Source organism: Erinaceus europaeus, chromosome 3 (genome assembly GCF_950295315.1).
Source record: "Erinaceus europaeus chromosome 3, mEriEur2.1, whole genome shotgun sequence".
Lineage (NCBI taxonomy): Eukaryota > Metazoa > Chordata > Mammalia > Eulipotyphla > Erinaceidae > Erinaceus > Erinaceus europaeus.
In genome coordinates, this window is record NC_080164.1 from 42330475 (window position 1) to 42354988 (window position 24514).

At 42.5% G+C, this 24514-nt stretch overlaps 1 protein-coding gene across 3 annotated transcripts in view; it reads left to right on the plus strand.

Moving 5' to 3' along the window:
- The first annotated feature begins 14487 nt into the window (after nucleotides 1–14487).
- The window catches only part of MOB1A (MOB kinase activator 1A), a 31747-nt gene continuing 21720 nt past the window's right edge, over nucleotides 14488–24514 (plus strand). Inside the window, exons 1-2 of one of the 3 annotated variants that reach the window (XM_007518937.3) lie at nucleotides 14488–14739; nucleotides 20188–20351. In XM_007518937.3, the coding sequence (XP_007518999.1) occupies nucleotides 14726–14739; nucleotides 20188–20351 (178 nt within the window). In that variant the 5' untranslated portion in view covers nucleotides 14488–14725. Of the gene's footprint in view, nucleotides 14740–20184; nucleotides 20352–24514 lie in introns of those variants that run through there. The other 2 variants (XM_007518936.3, XM_060187071.1) reach the window with 2 other exon arrangements.

Sequence of the window (24514 nt, forward strand, 5' to 3'; positions counted from 1 at the left end):
CCTACTGGAGCTGGAAGAGCCAATTGGTTGTCGTCATTAAACGTAAACGAAGTCCTGTGCTGCCCTGCTTTTTGATTGGAGCTGACGAGCGATGCCCTGATAGACTCGGAAGCCACAGTAGCACTCGGTGATTGGCTGGAGAAGGCAAGCCCCCTGCCAGAAGCAGCTGGTGTTACCCTAACCCCACCAACGTGATCGAAGTCAGTTCATTCATTAAGAACAAATACTAGATTGACTACAGTGTGCGAGGTACTGTCAAGGGAGGATAAAGAGACGAGAAGAAAAATTACCAACTAATAAACGTAGAGGAAAGATTGAGTTCGAAAATAATCATTTGGCAAAGTCATAGTAAAAATTAAATCTGAGATCATAAACCTAGAATGTGAAATCAATCCAGGAAAAGGTAATATTCCTAACCATAATTCTTAATCTAGTAGTTATTAATCTAATCGTGCTAAAATAGCAAACAAAGCCAAACTATCAACACAATCTACAAGACTGATATCTTTTGATTATATCAATGTCATGAGAGAATGAATGAGGAAATAGTCTTGATTCAAGGAAGTTCTGGAACAAACTTTTTTTCTTTATCTTTCTCTGTTCCTCCTATTTCTTCCCTCTTTCTCTGTCTGACTATAAAAGCTAATGTAATACAATTGGCAAAACATTAATACAATCTATAGATCAGCTCATTTCCTAATTTAGTGAATCATATTGTAAAAGAATGTACTTGCTTTCAGAGATAAAGAAGCATCGTATCCACAAGTTTCAAATGGCTCAGAAAAACATATAAATATTGATATGTCAGGGTAGCTATAACAAAATGACAAAAACTGGGTAAATTATTCATTTACTTTTTTACAGTTTTGGAGGTTAAAAATCCAAAATTGAGGCTGGCAGGTGTCTTACCCAGTAAAGCACACAAATTATCATGTGCAAGGATCCTGATTCAAGCTTGGGGCCACCACAAAGGAGCACCTGCAGGGGTGGGGTTAGGGGCCTGGGAGAGTATGGGGGTTGCTACAATGTCTCCTTCTCTTATTCTCTAGCTCCCTCTGTCTAGAGAAAAGAAAAACGAATTGTCACAAGGGGAAGTAGAGTTGTACAGGACTAAGCCTAAAAGGTAACCCTGGTAGCAGGAAGAAGGAAAGGAGGAAGGGAGAAAGGGAGGGAAGTTCAAGATCAGGATGTCAACTAGTTTGGTTTCTCTTGGGTCTTCTCTTCTAGACTTGCATATAGTTCCCTTTATCTTAGTCTGTTCACTGTAGCAGCATGGAACCTCTGTTGTCTCTTCTTGTTTGTCTTTTTAGGACACAAGTCAGAATAAATTGGGATTCACCCTAACCACCTCATTTTTAACTTTATTGCCTTTTTAAAATAACTTTATTTCCAGGCTGGCAAAATAGTGTACCTGGATAGTGTTCCTGCTTTGCCATTCTGGAGATGCAGGTTCAAATCCACCCCCCCCCCAGCAGCAAAGAAAGCTTTAATGATGTGGTCTCTCTCTCCCTTCCCCTCTCCTTCTCCTTCTCCTTCTCCTTCTCCCTCTTCCTCTCTCTCTGTCTGTCTGTCTCTTTATTCCTTCTTGTATCTGAAAAAAGTCATCCCAAAGTAGTGAAGTCCAAGTGATAACAAAAACAAACAAACCTTATTGCCAAAACAAGTCAGGACACTAGGGCTTCAAGTTTCAACATGGAGGGGGCTGCAATTCAGTACACAGCCATGTATAATGCCATGTATAATGTATAATAAACAGATACAAAACACATGGCAAATGTAACATATCAATAACTGGGTGGAGAATAAGAATTGCTTGAACTTTTCCTACAACTTTTTGATGTGTCTGAAATTATTTCCAAATAATTTTAAGATGAATAAGATTTCTGGTAGACATACAGTGATCAAGAACTGACAAGGATATGGTTCTGAGAAGCCTCAAGGCAGCAGGTTTCAGTGGCTGAATTAGTCAAAACATGTCCTCCAGAAAATGGTGACTCACCAAACCTGTTCCCAGCAAGCCTTGTGAGGAGGGCCTGACCGAAACTTGAAATTTGTGCAGTGACTGTGAAAAGGGAAAGGAATCAGACATGTTTGAATTTTGAGGAACCCAAACTTCTTACCAGTCTAAAATTTTGAAAGTTTTCTTTTCCCCAAATATGAGTTTCCAAGAGTGAAACCATGAGAGCATTGTATACTTTTTATTTCACTATACTTAACAAAAGAATTAGTGTCTGTACTCCCACAGTATTATGTTGAATACTGTTCTAAAAAAAAAACATTTTATGCTCCAACCTTGAATTTTTCACCCTTGTAATCTAGAATTCCAATTTAATGTTCCATGGGGGGCGATGTGGTGAGGAGGGAGATATCTCACTCGGTTGAGTGCACACATTATTATGCTTTGAGGACCCAAGAATAAGCCCCTGCCACCACATGGAAGCACAATGCAAAGGGGAAGTTTCATAATGAAGTAATGCCGTGGTGTCTTAGCTTTTCTCTATATGTCTTTCTCCCTCTTTGTCTCTCATCATTAATCTAGAAAAGGAAAAAGTCCACCTGGAGCAGTAGAATTGTACAAAGTCTTAGCAGCAAAAATAAGAATAATAATTACATGGGATGAAAAAACTCAACAATTCTACACTCAGGTCCCAAAACGTTTTTTTTTTTTTGGCACCAGGGTTATTGCTGGAGATCGGTGCCAGCACTATGAACCACAACTTCTTTTTTTATATATATATAATTTATTTCTTTATTGGGGAATTAATGTTTTACATTCAACAGTAAATACAATAGTTTGTACATGCATAACATTCCCCAGATTCCCATTTAACAATACAACCCCCACTATGTCATTCATCATCCTTCATGGACCTGTATTCTCCCCAGCCACCCACCCACCCCAGAGTCTTTTACTTTGGTGCAGTACGCCAATTCCATTTCAGGTTCTACTTGTGTTTTCTTTTCTAATCTTGTTTTTCAACTTCAGCATGAGAGTGAGATCATCCATATTTATCCTTCTGTTTCTGACTTATTTCACTCAACATGATTTTTTCAAAGTCCATCCAAGATCGGCTGAAAACGGTGAAATCAACATTTTTTACAGGTGAGTAGTATTCCATTGTGTATATATACCACAACTTGCTCAGCCACTCATCTGTTGTTGGACACCTGGGTTGCTTCCAGGTGAACCACAACTTCTAGTAGCCAATTTTTTTCTTTTTGTTTTCTTTCTAATTTTTTTAAAATTAGATTGGACAGAGAGAAATTGAGAGAGGATAGGGAGATAGAAAGAGGAAAGCAGACCTGCTTCACTGCTGGTGAAGAGGGGGGGCTTGAACCCCATTCCTTGCACTTGGCAATAAGTGTGCCACTGACCTGCCCCCTCTGTCTACTCTTTTTTTAATGATTGTTTAAATGTTTTAATTATCTTTATTTATTTACTTGATAGAGATACTCAGAAATTGAGAGAGAGAGACACCTGCACTGCTTCACCACTTGTGAAGCTTTCCCTCTGCAGGTGGGGAGTGGGGGCTTGAACATAGGTCCTTGTGCACTGTAGCAGGTCCCCACCTTTAGGGGTAAAGCTTCACAAGTGGTAAAGCAGTGCTGCAGCTTGTGGGACTATGTGAAAGCTTGGTAGAGCTTAGGGAAAACTCCCCCATCCTTGGATGGAGGTCTGGAAAAGAAACCCCCTTGTTAGCCTCTCTCATAGGGATGAGCAAAGGGGAAAAAAATCTCATAGACTTAGTTTCCCCTTGTAAGACTCTCAAGCCCACAGAAATCCCACAGAAACAGGTTATCTCATCCCTATGAGAGAGGCTAATCCCACAGAAATTAATGATTGGGCCAGGCCGGGTGTTGGTGCACATTAAGTGCCGATTAAGTGCACATAATACCATGAACAAGGGCATGAATCCACCACTCCTGGAGCCCATTTTTCCCCCTTTTGTTGCCCTTGTTGTTGTAGCCTCGTTGTGGTTATTATTATTACCATTGTTGATGTTGTTTGTTGTTGGATAGGACAGAGAGAAATGGAGAAAGGAGGGGAAGACAGAGAGGGGGAGAGAAAGATAGACACCTGCAGACCTGCTTCACCGCTTGTGAAGCGACTCCCCTGCAGGTGGGGAGCCGGGGGCTCAAACCGGGATCCTTTGCCGGTCCTTGCGCTTTGCGCCACGTGCGCTTAACCCACTGCACCACCGCGCGACCCCCGATCAAACATTTATTAATAGTATTGATAGTATTCTGCACACAGTATTCTGCACAGCAGGTGGAACCATTGTCAAGACAAAAAGACATCCAACTGAATGGGAAAACGTCTTTACACACCATACATCAAATAAAGGACTAATAACCAAAATATATAAAGAACTCACAAAGTTCAGCAACAACAAAACAAAAAAAGAAAGAAAAGAAAAAGGAAATTCCTGAGCAGTTTGGGAGGTAGTAACATAAGCACTCAACTCTGAAGCATGAATCCTGAGTTCTTTCCCCATCATCACACATGCTAGAGTGATGATCTGATCTCATTCTCTTTCTCTCATAATAAATACGTCCTTAAAACATGAAATGAAAGCCTATCAAAATAGCTCACTCGGATAGTGAGCATGCTTTGTCACATACACAACTCAAGTTTAAATCTTGACCCTATGGTGCTAAAGGAAGCTTTGGTGCTGTGGTGTCTTTTTTGTTTTTCTATCTGAAAAAATCAGATAGAAAAACAAAAAAGTTGTGTAAGGTTGGCCTGGAGTAGTGAAGCCCCAGTAATGACAAACAAGGAAGATAAAGAGGAAGAGGAGGAAGAGGAGGAGGAGGAAGAATAAGAAAAATGAAACAAGTACAAGTCAGAGATATATAGTCTAAAGGCCTCAGCTTATAAGGTGAGAGAAAGTCTTTAGCTCCATTTGGGGCTTACATCAAAACTTTGACTCCAGTCATCCACTTCATGTGGGCCTGAATGTTTCATGAACACATTAAAAAGGAATATGGGGGAGTCGGGCAGTAGCAGAGCCGGTGAAGTGCACGTGGCGCGAAGGTCATTGTGGGGTGCAGAAGGTGGAAGGTCCGGCTTCTGTGACTGCTTCCCCGTTGATTTTTTATTTATGAGAGAGAGTGGGGATCGGGTGGGGAAGAGAGTGAGTCAAGGTATCACTTTGGCACACATAATTCCAGGCTCTGACTTCATGTTTGAGGAGTCAATGCTTCATTCCATTGTGCCGTCTCTCAGATCACCTGTTCCAAGCATTATATATAATCCTTATATATTTTACATAGTATGTATTATAATATATATATGTATATGTATTCCCTGTATCTAATCACCTATATGCCTACTTTACAGATGAGGAAACTGACGCACAAAGAGTCTAAGTTACTTGCCCTAAGTGCACAACTAGTAAGGGCGAAGAGTCAAAGTAGCAATAAAAAGCGGCAAAAAATATATAAAAGATGCTAAATGCTTTAGGGTCACTTGGGTCTCTCCATGATAAAAGGCAATACCATCTAAATTTTTTTAGCTATGTTTTCTTCCTTGTTTAAAAAAATCTCTTTTGGGAGTCCGGTGGTAGCTCAGCGGGTTAAGCGCACGTGGTGCAAAGCCCAGGGACCAGCGTAAGGATCCCGGTTCAAGCCCCCGGCTCCCCACCTTCAGAGGAAGTGGCTTCACAGGCGGTGAAGCAAGTCTGCAGGTGTCTGTCTTTCTCTCCCCTCTCTGTCTTCCCCTCCTCTCTCTATCCTATCCAACAATGACCACATCAACAACAATAACTACAGCAACAAAACAACAAGGGCAACAAAAGGAAAAATAAATCATAATAAAAAAAAAAACTCTTTTATCCACCTTCTGCATCCCACAATGACCTTGGGTCCATACTCCCAGAGGGTTAAACAATAGGAAAGCTATCAAGGAAAGGGATGGGATACAGAGTTCTGGTGTGACAATTGTATGGAGTTGTACCCTTCTTATCCTGTGGTTTAGTCAGTGTTTCCTTTTTTATAAATAAATAAAAAAAATATTTTAGAGAAGTGTATTCTTCAATGAGAACTGCATGATATGGCTGGGTGACAAAGGTTTTCATGAGGACATCTGGTTCCTGCCTGAATCTTTCCTCCCACACTAATGATTTTGACAGTTTACCTTCTGAGTCACCACAGAGATGCACGATGATGAGGACACTGTCATATTTCCTGTTGGTTAAATTTTTATTATTTTTTAAAATTTATTTATTTATTTTTGACTTTTTCAGATAGAGACAGAGTGAGAGACCACAGCACTGAAACTTCCTTCGATGCAGTAAGGGTAGGGCTTGAACCTAAGTCACGCATGTAACAAGGCAGAACACTAGCCAAGTTTCACCAGACCAGTCACCACTTTAAACTTTACCTCAGTCTTCATCTTAAGTGGAACTTAAAGACCATTCAATAGAACTAATTTTTTTTTTTTTTTTTACTAGAGCACAGCTTGGCTTTGGCTTATGGTGGTGCAGAGGACTGAAACTGGGACTTTGGAGCCTCAGGCATGACAGTAGAATTGGCCTTTATTCTTTTTTCTTTAAACTTCCTGTTACTTCGTTTATTATTACTTTCCTCTTTTCTTTTCTTTTCTTTTTTCTTTTCTTTTTTTAACCAGAGCACACTACTTGTGCCTCAGGTATGAATATCTATGGTGCCTCCACTGTGGTACTTATCACCTCACACTTTATTTTATTTTGCAATACTTTATTTTTATTTTGTTATTTACTGGATAGAGACAGAGAGAAATTGAGCGGGGAGAAGGAGATAGAACTGGGGAGAGGCGAGATGGGGGTTAGCGCAGCGGGTTAAGCGCAGGTGGCGCAAAGCTCAAGGACTGGCGTAAAGCTCTGGGTTCCAGCCCCTGGCTCCCCACCTGCAGGGGAGTCGCTTCACAAATGGTGAAGCAGGTCTGCAGGTGTCTATCTTTCTCCCCCCTCTGTCTTCCCCTCCTCTCTCCATTTCTCTCTGTCCTATCCAACAACAACGACACCAATAACAACAACAATAATAATAATTACAACAATAAAACAACAAGGGCAACAAAAGAGAATAAATAAATAAAATTTGAAAAAAGAAATCTTAAAAAAAAAAAAAGAGGAAACAATTTGTTTGGCTTTGTATGTTAACTCTCTTTTCAGTCACCAGGTTCCAGATGCCATCAGGATGCCGGTCAGGCTTCCCTGGACTGAAGACCCCACCAATCTGTCCTGGAGCTCCGCTTCCCCAGAGACCCACCCTACTAGGGAAAGAGAGAGGCAGGCTGGGAGTATGGACCGACCAGTCAACGCCCATGTTCAGTGGGGAAGCAATTACAGAAGCCAGACCTTCCACCTTCTGCAACCCACAATGACCTTGGGTCCATGCTCCCAGAGGGATAGAGAATGGGAAAGCTATCAGGGGAGGGGGTGGGTTATGGAGATTGGGTGGTGGGAATTGTGTGGAGTTATACCCCTCCTACCCTATGGTTTTGTTAATTAATCCTTTCTTAAATAAAAAAATTAAAAAATAAAAAGAAGAAGAAAAACTGGAGAGAGACAGAGAACTGCAACCCTGCTTCACCACTTGGGAAACTTCCCCCCTGCAGGTAGGGACCAGGGGCTCGAACCTGGGTCCTTGCGCTTTGTAACATATCGCTCAACCAGGTGTACCTCCTCCCAGCCTCCCCTCTCACCCCCCCCCCCTTTATTTTGTTTGCATGGTTTGTTGATTTTGCTGCCAAGGCTTTACTGAAGCTTCATGCCTGTTGTATGCTTTACATTGGGTTCTAATTCTCCCCCACCGAGAGAATTAGATCAGTCTAGTTAGTTTCGCAGGCCTGCTTGGCCCCGCCCCGAAGGAACCCCGCCAGAGTTCCTGAGTTCCTGAGTTGGAGAGTAAGAGAGAGTGCTTGCGCCGCCGCAAAGAGACAGCAGAGTTCTGTCTGGTGATTAGTTTGTCTTAGTTTATGAATCGTTGTTCCTGAATAAAAAAATACAGCTTCCCTGCCCAGCCGTTGTCTCCGCATCTCTGTTACCCACCCGTGAAGCTACCCGCCCGGCCAGAGCCTACGAATTTTAACAACACATGCCTACACAATTCCACAGCTCCTAGTGGTGGACTTTTCTTTCTTGCTTGTTTGCTTGCTTGCTTTTTCTTTTTCTTTTTCAGATATAGAGTGAAAGACAGAGAGGGAGAGAGAAATAGAAAGGAGGAGAGACACCATAGTTCTGTTTCATTACTCATGAAGCGTCCTTCCCCATGTGATGGGTGGGGGCTGGATCCCTGGCCCTTGTACATGGCAAAGTGTGTGCTTCAAAGAGGTTAGCTATTTCCAAGGGCCTGCTTACCTTTATTCTTAAACTCTTGTCTTGTTTTCATGAGATCCTCTCCTAGTTTCCTTCCTGGTTTTCTGCTGCTCTTTTCTCACCCTTCTTTCCCAGTTTATTTTCCTCTGTGTGACCATTAAATATTAGGGTTCCTTCAAGCTCTACCCAGACACCATTTACTCTCAAGGTTTCCCTCGGCTATTATATCCACTACCACAGTTGTGGGGAAGCAATTACAGAAGCCAGACCTTCCACCTTCTATGCCCCATAATGATCCTGGGTCCATACTCCCAGAGAGATAAAGAATAGGAAAGCTAACAGGGGAAGGGATGGGATATGGAGTTCTGGTGGTGGGAATTGTGTGAAATGTACCCCTCTTATCCTATGGTCTTGTCAATATTTCCATTTTATAAATAAAAAATAAATCCCAAGTTTATTTTCATTTTTATCTCTTCTCTGAGCTCCAGATGTCTATAGATATCTGAACTGTAGATATTTCATAATTAATACATTCAAAACAGAATGATCGACCCCTAAAGCTGCTTTTTCTCCCATTATCTTTCTTTTTTAAGATATTTATTTATTAATTAAAGTCAAGCTCCTACCTACTTTGAAGTCTTTGTTGACTCTGAGCAGACCCTCTGCCCTTTCTCTTTCTTCATTGGGATAACTCATCATGAGTGATCAACTTAAATTACATCTCTTAAAACACATCTGAATCTCTTAGTTCTTTCCTATTAACCTCTCTTAGCATTTTTTTTGTTTTTGTTGTTTTTTTTAAAAAATTTTTTAAAGCTTTTTTTTAAAAATATTTATTTATTCCCTTTTGTTGCCCTTGCTGTTTTATTGTTGTTATGGTTATTGCTGTCATTGTTGTTGGATAGGACAGAGAGAAATGGAGAGAGGAGGGGAAGACGAGAGGGGGATAGAAAGACAGACACCTGCAGACCTGCTTCAACACCTGGGAAGCGACTCCCCTGCAGGTGGGGAGCTGGGGGCTCAAACCGGGATCCTTACGCCGGTCCTTGCGCTTTGCGCCACCTGCGCTTAACCCGCTGCGCTACCACCCTTGTTGTTTTTTAATTGCCACCAGGGTTATTACTGGGTCTCAATGCCTGCATGACGAAACCACTGCTCCTGATGGCCAGATTTCCCTTTTTTTCCCTCTCCCTTTTATTATTATTATTATTATTATTATTATTATTATCATTAGATAAGACAGAGAGAAATTGAGAGGAGATAGGGAGAGAGACACTTCCAGCACAACTTAATCACTTCTGAAGCTTCCCTCCTGCACTTGGGGAGAAGGTGCTCAAACCTGGATCCTTGAGCATGATAACAACTGGACTCAACAGGGTACACCACTACATAGCCCTCTGGTAGTGTTTTTAAAATGTATGTGCTTCTAGTAGTAACTGTGTAACTATTTGATTCATATCTATTCTCAGATAGAAGTATATAATTATGGGGGCCGAGTGATGGCACACCTGGCTCAGCACAGTTTACCAAGTATAAGGACCCAAGTTTGAGCTCCTGGGGGAGTGAGGGGAGGGACAAGCTTCATAGGCAGTGAAGCAGTACTGCAATTATCTCTGTCTCTCCCTCCCCATCCATTTTTCTCTATCCTGTTAAATAAATAATAAAAATTATTGGGGCCAGTTGTGGAGCACCTGGCTGAGCGCACGTTACAATGCACAAGGACCCAGGTTCCAGCCCCCAGTCCCCACCTGCAGGGGGAAAGCTTTGCAAGTGGTGAAACAGTGCTGCAGGTGTCTCTCTGTCACTCTCCCTCACTATGTCCCCCTTCCCTCTGGATTTCTGGCTGTCTCTATCCAATAAATAAATAATGTAATAAAAATAATAATTAAAAATATTTTTAAAATATGCATAGGAGCTGGGTGGTGGAGCACCTGGTTGAGCGCACATGTTACATAGCGCAAGGATCTAGGCTCAAGCCCCTGGTCCCCACCTGCAGGGGAAAAGCTTTGGGAGTGGTGAGGCAGGGCTGCAGGTGTCTCTCTGTCTCTCTCCCTATCACCCCCTTCACTCTCAATTTCTGGCTGTTTCTATCCAATAAACAAAGATTTAAAGAAATGAAAAATAACTATGTAATTATTTTTAATATGATTATTTGACTAATACCTATATTTGGGCCAGAGAAATGGCTCACTGGCTACAATGTGTTACTTGTTTTATATACAGCCTTAGGTTCAAGCCCTGACAATCACATATAGGGTGCTGTGATATTTAGGGGAATTCCAGGATTATGGTATCATTATCTATCTATATATCTATCTAAATTAAAAAGTGGTCTGGACCAGTGAAAAAAATTAAATGACTTAGTTATCTATCTACCATATATAGTCAACTATATATGACTGAAGATGTCTCATTTTGACATTTTCAAAGACCTCCACATGGCTGCTTTGCTGGTAAGTTTGCAGTGTCTGATAAGTTGGACTTCTCTTTCAAAATTGTTATTTGAGTACTGAGATAGTAGGCATGGATAGCTTATACTTTATTGTTTGTCTTCCCTCTCCTACTTATGACAGGAACTTGAATGTTCCAAGAGAACCCACTGAGAAAGCTAGGAACTTTGCTGTGACCAGACTGGGAGGAGCCAGCCTAGGCTGTTAGGGTAAAACTGGAGTTTTGCAAATGATGAGACAGAACAATCAAAATGAAACTGCAAGGCTGCAGATCCTGCCCAAGGGAGCTGGAAAGAGGAACTATGTAATGAGTGGGGTGGATGGGGGGTGGGAGAGGTTCAGAAAATACAACACTAGTGTGTTTCTAATTTGTTGTTTAGCTTCTGCTTTCAGCATCTGCTCTGGCCAGATGGTGTGCAGTGATCTCTCTAGCCAACTGAGCCAAAGAAAAGAGTAAAAGCTCCCCAGTTTTTGTACAGACTGTCTGGGGTGGTACAAATTGCCCTGCAGTAATTAGCAATATTTTCTCTTTTACATCTTTTTCTCTGCGACATCTCCCCCCCACCCCCATAACCTCTTGCCTCAAATCACATCTTGATTGTCTCCAGGGACTCTATTGTTATCCTGTTGAAATATTTCTCCTTCTTTATATTTTCTATTCATATTATTTATTGGATAGAGACAGAAATTGAGAGGGAAAGGGGCAGGGAGAGGCAGGGAGACAGCTGCATCACTGTTTCACTGTGAAGCTTTCCCTTTGAAGGTGAGGATGGGGGCTTCAACTCAGGTCCTTGCACATGGCAATATATATGAAGAACCAGGTACGCCACCACCTGACTTCACTTGTTTATGTTTTCATTAGTGACCCACATAGTCAACGACTGCCACCTCTCCAGCTTCAAAGGAGGTCTCGAAACTTTACATCAGGCTCAACCTGACGCTGTTAACTGCTACGGAAGAAGGGCAAACGCTAGAAGAAGAAGAAGAGGAAGTGATTTAAGATCACTAATGAAAACTAATTGTTTTGCACAATTAACAGATTTAAGAAGCATTTTCATACCTACCCTTGGTGCTTGTGAGTGTCTTGTTGAGATACTGACCCAGGATTTTCCCCCCAAATTCCTGAGACTCCCCACCTCTACTCCATCCCCAAATCCTGAAATATTTTCATAATAAACAACTAATCTTTCATATATTCACTCACAATTCCCCAACTTGTAAAACAATCCCACAGAAAGGAGAGAAATGTTTTCACAAAATCACCTAACAAATATTTGCTATTGTTGCTACAGAGATAGCTTACTGAGTAAAGTGCCTGTATTGCCATGCATAGGAACTAAGCTTGAGCACCAGTGCCACATGGGAGTTATACTATGGTTACTGAGAACCCCTCACGAGTGGTGGAACAGTACAATGGATGTCTCTTCCCTATCACTCTTTTCCTCTCTACCTCCCCTTTTCTCTCAATTTCTGTCTCTGGAATAAATGAGTATCACCAGGAGTGATGGATTGGTACTGCAGGCACCCAGTTCCAGGCATAACCTTGGTGGAAAAATAAATTAATAAATAAATAAGTAAGTAAGTAAGTAAATAAATCCAAAGAGATAATACAAAGGTTGTACACCGATCTTTTATTACTGAGCTTCCAGAGTTACCAGGTTCAGTCTCTGGCACCACATAAACCAGAGCTGAGATAAACCAACCTGAGCAGTGCTCTAATATCTCTCTCCTTTCATATCTCTCTCTCTCTCAATTTTTTTTAAAAAAAAATTTGGCTTTGTGTGAGGGAGTGGGATGAGTACAGTGCTCTGGATGATGAATGTTTAAGAAAAAAGGGTTGGTGATATCTTGGAGATTGTGAATGAAGACTTACTAGTCCAGAATCCCCTTTTGAAGTGCTTATGATCCTTTAGGGTGTCTGAGTTAAATTAAAAGAAGTTGAACATAAATGTCTTTTTTTTTCCTACCATAGAACTACTTAGTTCTGGCTTATGGTGAGTAATTTGAACCTGGGATTTGGGAGCCTCAGACATGAGTCTCTTTGCATTAACTATTATGCCCTCTCCCTAGCCTGAAAATAATGTTCTTAACGGCCAATAAGCATGTGAAAAGATTCTGAACATAGTCCTAAGTGCAACTCAAAATCACAGTGAGATGCCACTTCACACCACTAAGATAACTATAATCAAAATGATAAGACAGTAGCAAATGTTATTAAGGATATGGAAATGCTAGAATCCTCAGACACTTGCTCTTGGATAAGTAATATGGTGCAGCTGCTTTTGAAAATAGTCTGCTGGCAGTTTTTTTTTTTTTTAAACTAAATAAATATAGTTACCATATGACTCAGCCATCCCTGGATAGACCCAAGAGAAATGAACACAGTTGTCCACATAAAAACTTCTGTAGAAATGCTTATAGCAGTGTTTTTCCTAACAGTCCAACAAAATTTGTGTGTGTGTGTGTGTATACCAGGTGCTGGTGCAAAGTACATTTGAATGAATAAGCAAACTGTGGTATAGACACACAATAGGATATCATTCATTTATAAAAATGAAATATTGATACATCCTGCAGTAACTAAGAACCTCAAAAGTATTAAGTGTAAGAAGCCAGTCACAGAAAAAAAAAACACATCTTATATGATTCCATTTATTTATTTGTTTGTTCTTGTGGAGTCAGGGTCCCATGCATGTGTGATTTCACTGCTTCCAACCAGAAGTTCCCCCCCCCCCCCATTGGGACAGAAACAAAAAGATATGCTGTAGAAATCCCCTCTGATCTCAAGGCACCTCCCATGTGGTTACAGTCTTGGCAAGACACCATCATACCCAGTATGTTACCTCTCCAGCCCATATTATTCCATTTGAATGCAATGTCTAGAATAAGCAAACCCATTAAAAAAAAAAAAAAAAGCTAGGTTGGCTGGTGAAATAGCTCACTTGGACTGCTTTGCCATGTGTATGACCCAGGTTTGAGCCTGGCTCTCACAACATTGGTGCTGTGGTCTCTCTTCTCTCTCTGCCCTTCACTCAGCAAGCAAACATTGGAAGCAGGCAGGCAAGCAAAGCTAAGCTAGATCCGTCGGTGCAAGGACTTGGGAGGAGGAAGGAATGGGGAGTGACTGATAATGGGTTTCTATTTGGGGCAATGGAAAATGTGCTAGATAATGTCAATGGATGCACAATTTTGTAAACACGGGGGGGCCATGGGAGAAACTTTTTTAACGCCATTAAAAAATATTTATTTATTCCCTTTTGTTGTCCTTATTTTGTTGTAGCTATTATTGCCATTTTGATGTCTTCACTGTTGGACAGTACAGAGAGAAATGGAGAGACAGAGAGGGAGAGAGAAAGACACCTGCAGACCTGCTTCACCGCCTGTGAAGCGACTCCCCTGCAGGTGGGGGGCAGGGGGGGGGCTCGAACCGGGATCCTTACGTGGAGAAACATTTTAAAGAGTGACTTTTACTCTTTGTGAATGATAATCTCAAATGAAAAAAATCAAATTAAAGAACTAAAGCGCGCTGCTAGAGGACTTGTCATGCAGAAAGCAGGCATGGAACCCAGCAGCAGTAAGCTGAACCCAGGATAGAGTCAGGCACTCAGGGGCGACCGAGGTCCAGGGTCTCCGCGGGGCTCGCGGATGAGGAAGTCGGGGTCTGGAGGCCGCTGATTGGCTGAGCAGGACGAGACAGCTGGTGCGGTCGAGCCGACTCGGTGGAGCGTGGGGCGGAGCGGAGCGAAGCTTGGACTCGCGAGACTTTGCTGGTTCCGCATTTCGGGGCGGCAGGGTGGGGGTGGCGGCTGAGGCGGGCGCGGCGGCTGGCAACGGCTCGACCCCCCCCTCCCCCGGCTCTGAGCAGCGACCACCTGGGCTTCCGCCCCCGTACGGACAGAGGGCCGCTCTCTCCTCCGGGGCTCCGGCGCCCGTTCGGTTTCCTAAGCCGCGGGGCTCCCGTCCCCATCCGCCCGGAAGATGAGTTTCCTCTTGTGAGTGTGGCGGGGGGCCGAGGGCTCGGGGCTGCGGGGCGAGGTCGGCATGCGGGCTCGGGCGCCCGAAGTGCGGGCGGGGCTCCGGGCCGGGCGGCGGGTGCGGGGTTCTCCCCCCGCTCGGGGTCCCCGGCGGAGGCCGGAAGGGGCGCCCGGGGCCGACTGAAGCGAAGGTGGAGGTGAAGCAAGGGGAACAGGAAGGCCGCGGGGCCGGCCGCGCCTCCAAACTTTTCCGCCGCGGGGCCCCTGGGGGCGGGCGGTCGGGGCGGGGGGCAGGCCGGCCGGCCCGGGGCTCCCGGTCTCCGCGGCTGCCGAGTAACCAAGCACCCAGGCTGACTTGGCCATTTAACGCCACCGCACGTCCAGATCTGTTATCGTCAGTGTTAAGTCGCCACCCCCCGCCACCACCTCCCCCAGCAGATCTGGAAGCTTGAAGTTTAGCTCCGTCTGGCCCGTGCCGACCAATTCTGATCCGACCTGCTGGGACACTCGGTGTCTTTGCATTTCTCGGTAGATTCTTGCTTTCTAGTCAACACCCCCCCCCCCCCCGCTACCCCCAAGAAGCTGACCCGGAAAAGCAAGTGTGCACAGGCTGCGAGAGTTCGTGAGCACCTGAAGGGCTGAGAAGCATTGCCCTTAACACTCTGTGTCTTGCATTTTGGTTTAAGATAGGTTGTACGGGTTTCTCCTTCCAACCTACCTTCCTCTTTTTTTTTTTTTAATTGACTATTTATTAGATCGTTATTGGATAAAGACAGCCAGAAATCGAGAGGAAAGGCAGGTGGTAGAGAGAGACACTTACAACACTGCTTCATCCCTCGCAAAGCTTTCCCCCTGCAGGTGGGGACGGAGAGGAGGGGGCTTGAACGCGGGTCCTTGCACATCATAACATAGGCGCTACCAACCCAGTGTCTGTCTGTCTGTCTGTCTGTCTGTCTGTCTGCCTGCCTGCCTGCCTGCCTGCCTGCCTGCCTGCCTGCCTGCCTGCCTGCCTGCCTGCCTGCCTGCCTGCCCGCCCCTAGCACTGCTCAGCTCTGGCTTATGGTGGTGCTGGGCCATTAAATTTGGAACCTCAGAACCTCAGGCCTGAGAGTCTTTGAGCATCACCTGTCGTCCCAGTCTTCACATTCGTTTCTCTGTAGAGACATCACACGCATACCTAACACTGCTATTAAATTACATGTTTCATAACCAGTTTTCTGCTCAGTTCTTGGTAGTATTTAACCACTATAATATAGCATTGAATTGTATCAGAGCACTGCAACATTTTACAGTTCCACCAGCACTGTATTATTAGCTTCAATTTCCCAACATCCTCCCTAGCAAATATCTTTTTATTTTTATTTTCTTACTTATTTTTTTTTTTAGAATTAACTATTTTGGATAGAGATAGAAATTGAGGGGTAGGAGGTAGGTAGCATAATGGTTATGCAAAGAGACTCCTCTCATGTCTGAGGCTCTGAAGTCCCAGATTCAGTCCCCCACACCACCATAAGCCAGAGCTGATCAGTGCTCTGGTGAAAGGAAGGAAGGGGAAGGTAGAAAGAAGGAAAAAGGGAGGAGGAGAAAGAGAGACCTGAGAAACGAAGAAAGAAAGATTGATTGAGGGAGGAGAGAGAGACCTGCAGCACTGCTTCACAGCTCATGAATTTCCCTAAGTTGGACCTGAACCAGCTTCCTTGTATATTGTAATCTGCTAGAAATGCTACTGCCCAGCTCAGCAAAATTATCTTTTTTATTTTTTTTCTTCCAGGGTTATTGCTGGGCTGGGTGCCTGCACCATGAATCCACCGCACCTGGAGGCCATTTTCCCCCTTTTGTTGCCCTTGTTGTAGCCTCGTTGTGGTTATTATTATTGCCATTGTTGATGTTGTTCGTTGTTGGATAGAACAGAGAGAAATGGAGAGAGGAGGAGAAGACAGAGAAGGGGAGAGAAAGATAGACACCTGCAGACCTGCTTCACCACCTGTGAAGCTACTCCCCTGCAGGTGGGGAGCCCGGGGCTCGAACTGGGATCCTTAGGCCGGTCCCTGCGCTTTGCGCCACATGTGCTTAACCTGCTGCGCTACCGCCCGACTCCCCAGCACAATTATCTTTTTAAAAACTGAGGTAACATTGGCTTATAACATGTAAGTTTCAGGTATTATAATTAGACTTACGTAAAGATCACTGCCCACTACCTGGTATTTAAAGTGAAACAAAATAAACAAAAACTAAAAGCTATTCAAGAGCATCAGAGATGTGTAATTAGTAGTGTACCAGACTTTCATGTCTGAGATCCCAGACATCCCAGGTTCAGTCCTCAGCACTACCATATGCCAAAGCTGAGCAGTACTCTCATCTTTCATGAGAATGATTAATCTTAACAAAAACCTAACTGAAGTGAGTGAAATGATAATCTCATTGTGATATTAATTTGTATTTTCCTAATGAATGGTGATGCTGAGCATCTTTTCCTGTACTTAAAGGCCATTTGTATATTGTCTTTGAAATAATGTCTGTTTAGATCCTTTGACCGTAAGATTTGTTTATTTAAAGCTTAAAATATTTTTTATTGTATTGTTGTTGTTATTGATGTCATCGTTAGATAGGACAGAGAATGGAGAGAGGAGGGGAAGACAGAGGGGGAGAGAAAGACACCTGCAGACCTGCTTCACCACCTGTGAAGTGACTCCTCCCCTGCAGGTGGGGAGCCGGGGGCTGGAACCATGCTCTTTACGCTGGTCCTTGGGCTTTGCACCACCTGTGCTTAACCCGCTGTGCTACTGCCTGACTCCCAGATTTATTTATTTTTAATATTTTAAATTATCTTTATTTATTGGATAGAGACAGCCAGAAATTGAGAGAATGGGAGGGGGGAATAGGGAGAGAGACAGACACCGGCAGCCCTGCTTCACTACTTGCAAAGCTTTCCTTCTACAGGTAGGGACAGGGGACTTGAACCTGGGACCTAGCACATTGTGACATGTTCTCTCAACCAGGTGAGCCACCACCCAGCCCCTTAAGATTTATTTATTTAAAATATATATTTTCTTTATTTATTTTGGCTAGAGACAAATCGAGGTGGGGGATAGAGGTGGAGAGAAAGAGAGACACCTGTACACCTGTTTCGCTACTCATGAAGCCTCCCCCTGCAGGTGGGAACTGGGAGCTTGAAACTGGGTCCTTGTGTACTGTATCATGTACACTCAAGTGGGTGTGCCACCAGCTGGCCCCTGAAGATTTATTTATGAGAAAAAATAGAGCATCATTCTGGCATATGTAGTGCTGGCAATAGAACTTGGAGCCTCATCCCTGCAAGTTTAGTGCTTTACCCATGGTATCACCTGCCAGGTTACTTATATGGGTAGACATATAAGATGCATTTGGAGTGGGGATTGACTTGCTGGGCATTACATATGTGCAGCTTAACCATTCTGGGACTTTTTCAAGTAGAGAGGGAATGAGAGGAAGTGATAATGGACCAGGTGGTGGCACACCTAGTTGAGTGCAAACTTTACAATGTACAAGGACCCGGGTTTGAGCCCCAGGCCCCCACCTGCAAGGGAAAAAGCTTCACAAGTGGTGAAGCAGTGCTGCAGGTGTCTCTCTCCCTCTCTGTCTCCCCCTTCCTTCTCGATTTCTGGCTGTTTCTGTTCAAAAAATAAAGATAAAAATATTTTTCTAATGATAACACAGCACTAAAGCTCTTAAGGAATATCAGGAGCTCGCATTTGCGTTGTGCAGATGCAGATATGTGAGATATATCATCTTACCAGACAATTTTCTAACACTAACTTTACTTATTTTATTTTGGATAAAGACAGGAATTGAAAGGGACTAGGGGGAAATAGAGAGGGAAAGTGAGAGCTACCTTCAGCACTACACAGCTTGTGAAGTTTTCCCCCGCAGGTGGTAACTTGGAGCTTGAACCCGGGGCCTTGAGCACTGTGTGTGCTTAACCAGGTGCCTTACCACCCAGCCCTCAGACAATTTTTTAAAAAATATTTATTTATTGTGGTCCGGGAGGTGGCACAGTGGATAAAGTGCTGGACTCTCAAGTATGAGGTCCTGAGTTCAATCCCCAGCAGCACATGTACCAGAATGATATCTGGTTATTTCTCCCTCTCTCTCTCTCTCTCTCTCTGCCTATCATTCATGAATAAATAAATCAGTAAATAATTATATATATATATATATATATATATATATATATATATATATATATACACACACACATACATACATGTAAGAGAGAAGGAATGAAAATCAGAACCATGACTCTAGCATAGTCAGTGCTGAGCGATCAAACTCATCAGTGTGTGTGCGTGTGTCTATTAGTGGGGGCAGGGAGAATCAGAACATCACTGGCACTTACTGTGCCTGTGATCAAACTCAGATTCAGAACTTTATGCTTGAGAGTTCAGTACTTCATCTTGTGTCACCTCCTGGGACAAAGGAGATTTTCACATGAGATAGAGAACGTGTCACATGCCAGAGGGCTACCGCAGTATTTGTGACACTGGGGAAGCTCAGGTATAAAAGTATTAAAGGGCTACTTTTTACCATAACCCACACTTAATGTAGTTTTTAAAATTTCTGAACAGCTTTTCAGGTGTTCATTGGTTACAGTATTTAAGATTTATTTATCTTGGGCTAGGGCAGTAGCTCATTCTGTTAGGGTACAGAACTTAATGCCTGAGGCCCCAGAAGCCACATGTTCAATTCCTGATGCCACCTTGTGTCACAGTGGAGCAGTGCTCTGGCCTCTCTCATAATAAATATTTTTTTAAACATATTTCTTTTTATTTATTTATTCCATTTTTGTTGCCCTTGTTTTATTGATGTAGTTATTGTTGTTATTGATGTCGTTGTTGGATAGGACAGAGAAATGGAGAGAAGAGGGGAAGACAGGGAGAAAGAGACTCCCCTGCAGGGGAGGAGCCAGGGGCTCGAACCAGGATCCTTAAGCCAGTCCTTGAGCTTTGTACCACCTACACTTAACCCACTGCGCTACTGCCCGACTCCCAATAAATAAGTATTTTTACAGTACTTTTAAAGCCTTTTGCCATTATGCTATCTACTCATGCCATTAGACTTCATTCTTGAAGTCTCATCTCTGTGTGAGCTCATCTAATACTAAGAATTCTTTTAATGTGTTCATCACCTCTCCTTCCTGTCCTCTTCGTCATCCTGGCACTGTTTATAGAGTGTTTTTTCTTTTTTAATGTTATTCTCAAAACAATTTATTTGTTTAAAGATTTTATTTGTTAATGAGAAAAATAAGAAGAGAGAAAGAACCAGACATCACTCTAGTACATGTGCTGCTGGGGATTGAACTCAAGACATCAAGCTTGAGAGTCCAACGGTTTATCCATTGAGCCATCTCCCGGACCACTCTCAAAACAATTTATATGACTTCCATCCAGTGCTAACATTTGGCATACTTTTATTTTAACCTAACAGCAGCAGCCGCTCTTCTAAAACATTCAAGCCAAAGAAGAATATCCCTGAAGGGTCTCATCAGTATGAACTCTTAAAACATGCAGAAGCAACCCTAGGAAGTGGGAATCTGAGACAGGCTGTTATGTTGCCAGAAGGCGAGGACCTCAATGAATGGATTGCTGTTAACAGTAAGTTTCAGAGTTCTTATTTGTAGCTTGTGTTACTGAGTAGAGATCTGATAAGAAAGGATAGAGCTGTGGGGTGATTTCTGCAGATGGTGGCAAAAATTGCTGAGTTAAGGTTGATGGCTGCAGAATCGGTCTTTCCTTGTATTATTTTGCTCCTTTTCCTCAAACACACACCTCTCCTCTGCCTCCATATGCAGAAAAGTCAAGTATAGTTCATGTGACTAGTGGCTTGATTGCTGTGACTTTTGAATAGTAAGAAGGAAAAGAAAAACGAGATTGAGGGGGAAAACAGGTCCACCTGAGCTGAGTCACTTTGAGTTCAAGAAAGTAAAGGCATGGCATAGAAGGAAATGTGGAGGCTCTATTTCTGTTTCTGATGTCTTCTGATACGCCTTTCTCCTCCCCTAAATGTGGTTTAAAATTGGACCCAGTACACCGGTACAGGTTTGTTTTTTTTGTTTTTTTTTTGATTTCTTGATAGGTTTCCCATTATAGGTTTTTCTTTGTTTGCTGAAAGGACTAGTTCATGTTTTTCACACTATATATTTTTCTGATTTTATTTATTTATTTACTTACTCGTTTTCACCAGGACGACACTGTTGAGCTCTGGCTTATGGTGGTGTGAGGGATTGAACCCAAGGACTTTGGAACGTCAGGCATGAAAGTCTCCTTGCATAACTATTTTACTTTTACTGTCTCCCTCACCCTGCTGATCATATTCTTTTTTTTTTCCTTCTATTAATTTTTTATTTGATTGGACAGAAAGAATTTTTTATTTGATAAGACAGAGAGAAGGGGAGATAGGGAGAGAGAAGGAGAGACAGCTATAGCCCTGCTTCACTACTTGTGAAGTTTCCTTTTTTTTTTAATTAATTTTTATTTATTTATTTTTTATTTAAGAAAGGATTAATTAACAAAACCATAAGGTAGGAGGGGTAGCTGATCATATTCTTAAGGCATCCACTATTGTGTTTTGTTCCTCGTTTTACTTCCTGTAAATATTAGTGCTAAAGCAGCACTGTCCAGCAGAACTTTAATTAAGTTCACCTGTTTTTTTTTTTTTCTTTTCTTTTATTTTATTTTATTTAAGAAAGGATTAATTAACAAAACCATAGGGTAGGAGGGGTACAACTCCACACAATTCCCACCGCCCAATCTCCATATCCCACCCCCTCCCCCGATAGCTTTCCCATTCTCTATCCCTCTGGGAGCATGGACCCAGGGTCATTGAGGGTTGCAGAAGGTAGAAGGTCTGGCTTCTGTAATTGCTTCCTCGCTGAACATGGGCGTTGACTGGTCGGTCCATACTCCCAGTCTGCCTCTCTCTTTCCCTAGTAGGATGGGTCTCTGGGGAAGCTGAGCTCCAGGACACATTGGTGGTGTCTTCAATCCAGGGAAGTCTGGCCGGCATCCTGATGACACCTGGAACCTGGTGACTGAAAAGAGAGTTAACATACAAAGCCAAACAAATTGTTGAGCAATCATGGACCCAAAGCTTGGAAAAGTGGAGAGGAAGTATTAGGGAGGTACTCACTGTAAACTCTAGTATACTTCTGCTTTCTTACTTTGGTGCCATACTCCAAACTCAGTCAATTTCTGCTTTGCGTTTCTACTTCTTTTTTTTTTTTACATGCATAACATTCCCCAGATTCCCATTTAGCAATACAACCCCCACTATTTCATTCATCATTTTTCATGGACCTGTATTCTCCCCACCCACCCACCCACCCCAGAGTCTTTTACTTTGGTGTAGTACTCCAATTCCATTTCAGGTTCGACTTGTGTTTTCTTTTCTAATCTTGTTTTTCAACTTCGGCCTGAGAGTGAGATCATCCCATATTCATCCTTCTGTTTCTGACTTATTTCACTCAACATGATTTTTTCAAGGTCCATCCAAGATCGGCTGAAAACGGTGAAGTCACCATTTTTTACAGCTGAGTAGTATTCCATTGTGTATATATACCACAACTTGCTCAGCCACTCGTCTGTTGTTGGACACCTGGGTTTCTTCCAGGTTTTGGCTATTACAAATTGTGCTGCCAAGAACATATGTGTACACAGATCTTTTTGGATGGATGTGTTGGGTTCCTTAGGATATATCCCCAGGAGGGGAATTGCAGGGTCATAGGGTAGGTCCATTTCTAGCCTTCTGAGAGTTCTCCAGACTGTTCTCCACAGAGGTTGGACCAATTGACATTCCCACCAGCAGTGCAGGAGGGTTCCTTTGACCCCACATCCTCTCCAGCATTTGCTGCTGTTACCTTTTCTGATGTGTGACATTCTCACAGGAGTGAAGTGATATCTCATTGTTGTCTTGATTTGCATTTCTCTGACAATCAGAGACTTGGAGCATTTTTTCATGTGTTTCTCGGCCTTTTGGATCTCTTCTGTGGTGAATATTCTGTCCAATTCCTCTCCCCATTTTTGGATGGGGTTATTTGTTGTCTTGTTGTTGAGTCTGGTAAGCTCTTTATATATGTTGGTTATTAAACTCTTATCTGATGTATGGCATGTAAAGATCTTCTCCCATTCTGTGAGGGGTCTCTTGATTTGGGTAGTGGTTTCTTTTGCTGTGAAGAAGCTTTTTAATTTGATGTAGTCCCATAGGTTTGTATTTGCCTTGGTTTTCCTTGTAATTGGATTCGTTTCATTGAAAATGTCTTTAAAATTTATGCGGTAAAAAGTTCTGCCAATATTTTCCTCTAAGTATCTGATAGTTTCTGGTCTAACATCCAAGTCCTTGATCCACTTGGAATTTACTTTTGTATTTGGTGAAATACAGTGATTCAGCTTCATTCTTCTGCATGTTTCAACCCATTGTTTCCAACACCATTTGTTGAAGAGACTCTGCTTTCCCCATGTAATAGTCTGGGCCCCTTTGTCAAAGATTAGATGTCCATAGGTGTGGGGCCTCATTTCTGGGCTCTCAATTCTATTCCACTGGTCAGTGTGTCTGTTCATGTTCCAGTACCAAGCAGTTTTGATGACAATGGCCCTATAATATAGTTTGAGATCTGGCAGTGTGATGCCTCCGGTTCTGTTCTTTTTTCTCAAGATTGTTTTGGCAATTCTAGGTCTTTTCTGGTTCCAGATAAACATTTGTAGCATTTGTTCTATTCTCCTAAAAAATGTGCTTGGGATCTTGATGGGGATAGCATTAAATTTGTAGATGGCTCTGGGTAATATATTCATTTTGATGATGTTAATTCTTCCAACCCATGAGCATGGAATATCTTTCCACTTCTTTGTGTCTTTTTCAATTTCTTTGAGTAGTGACTCATAATTTTCAGTATACAAGTCTTTCACTTCTTTGGTTAGGTTTATTCCTAGATATTTTATTGTTTTTGTTGCTATAGAAAAAGGAACTGATTTCTGGATTTCAATTTCTTCTAACTTAGTGTTTGCATAGAGGAATGCCACTGACTTTTGAATGTTAATTTTATAGCCTGACACCTTACTGTATTGCCTGATGATTTCTAAAAGCTTCTTGCTAGATTCCTTAGGTTTTTCCATGTATACTATCATGTCATCTGCAAATAAGGAGAGTTTGACTTCTTCTCTTCCAATCTGTATTCCTTTAATTCCTTGCTCCTGCCTGATTGCTATGGCAAGAACTTCCAACACTATGTTGAATAGTAATGGTGATAGTGGGCAGCCCTGTCTAGTACCTGATCTGAGGGGAAATGCTTCCAGTTTTTCACCATTGAGTATGATGTTGGCTGTAGGTTTGCTATATATAGACTCCACTATCTTCAGGAATTTTCCATCTATTCCTATTTTTTGTAGTGTTTTGATCATAAAGGGATGTTGTATTTTGTCAAAGGCTTTCTCTGCATCTATTGATATGACCATGTGGTTTTTGGTCTTGCTTTTGTTGATGTGGTGGATCACATTGATTGATTTACGTATATTAAACCAACCTTGCATGCCTGGGATAAACCCCACTTGGTCATGATGAACAATTTTTTTGATATACTGCTGTATCCGGTTGGCTAGAATTTTGTTCAATATTTTCGCATCTATGTTCATCAGAGATATTGGTCGGTAGTTTTCTTTTTTGGTTGTGTCCCTGTCTGCTTTTGGTATCAGGGTGATGTTGGCTTCATAGAAGCTGGCAGGGAGTATTCCAGTGTCTTCAATCTTCTGGAAGACTTTTAAAAGTA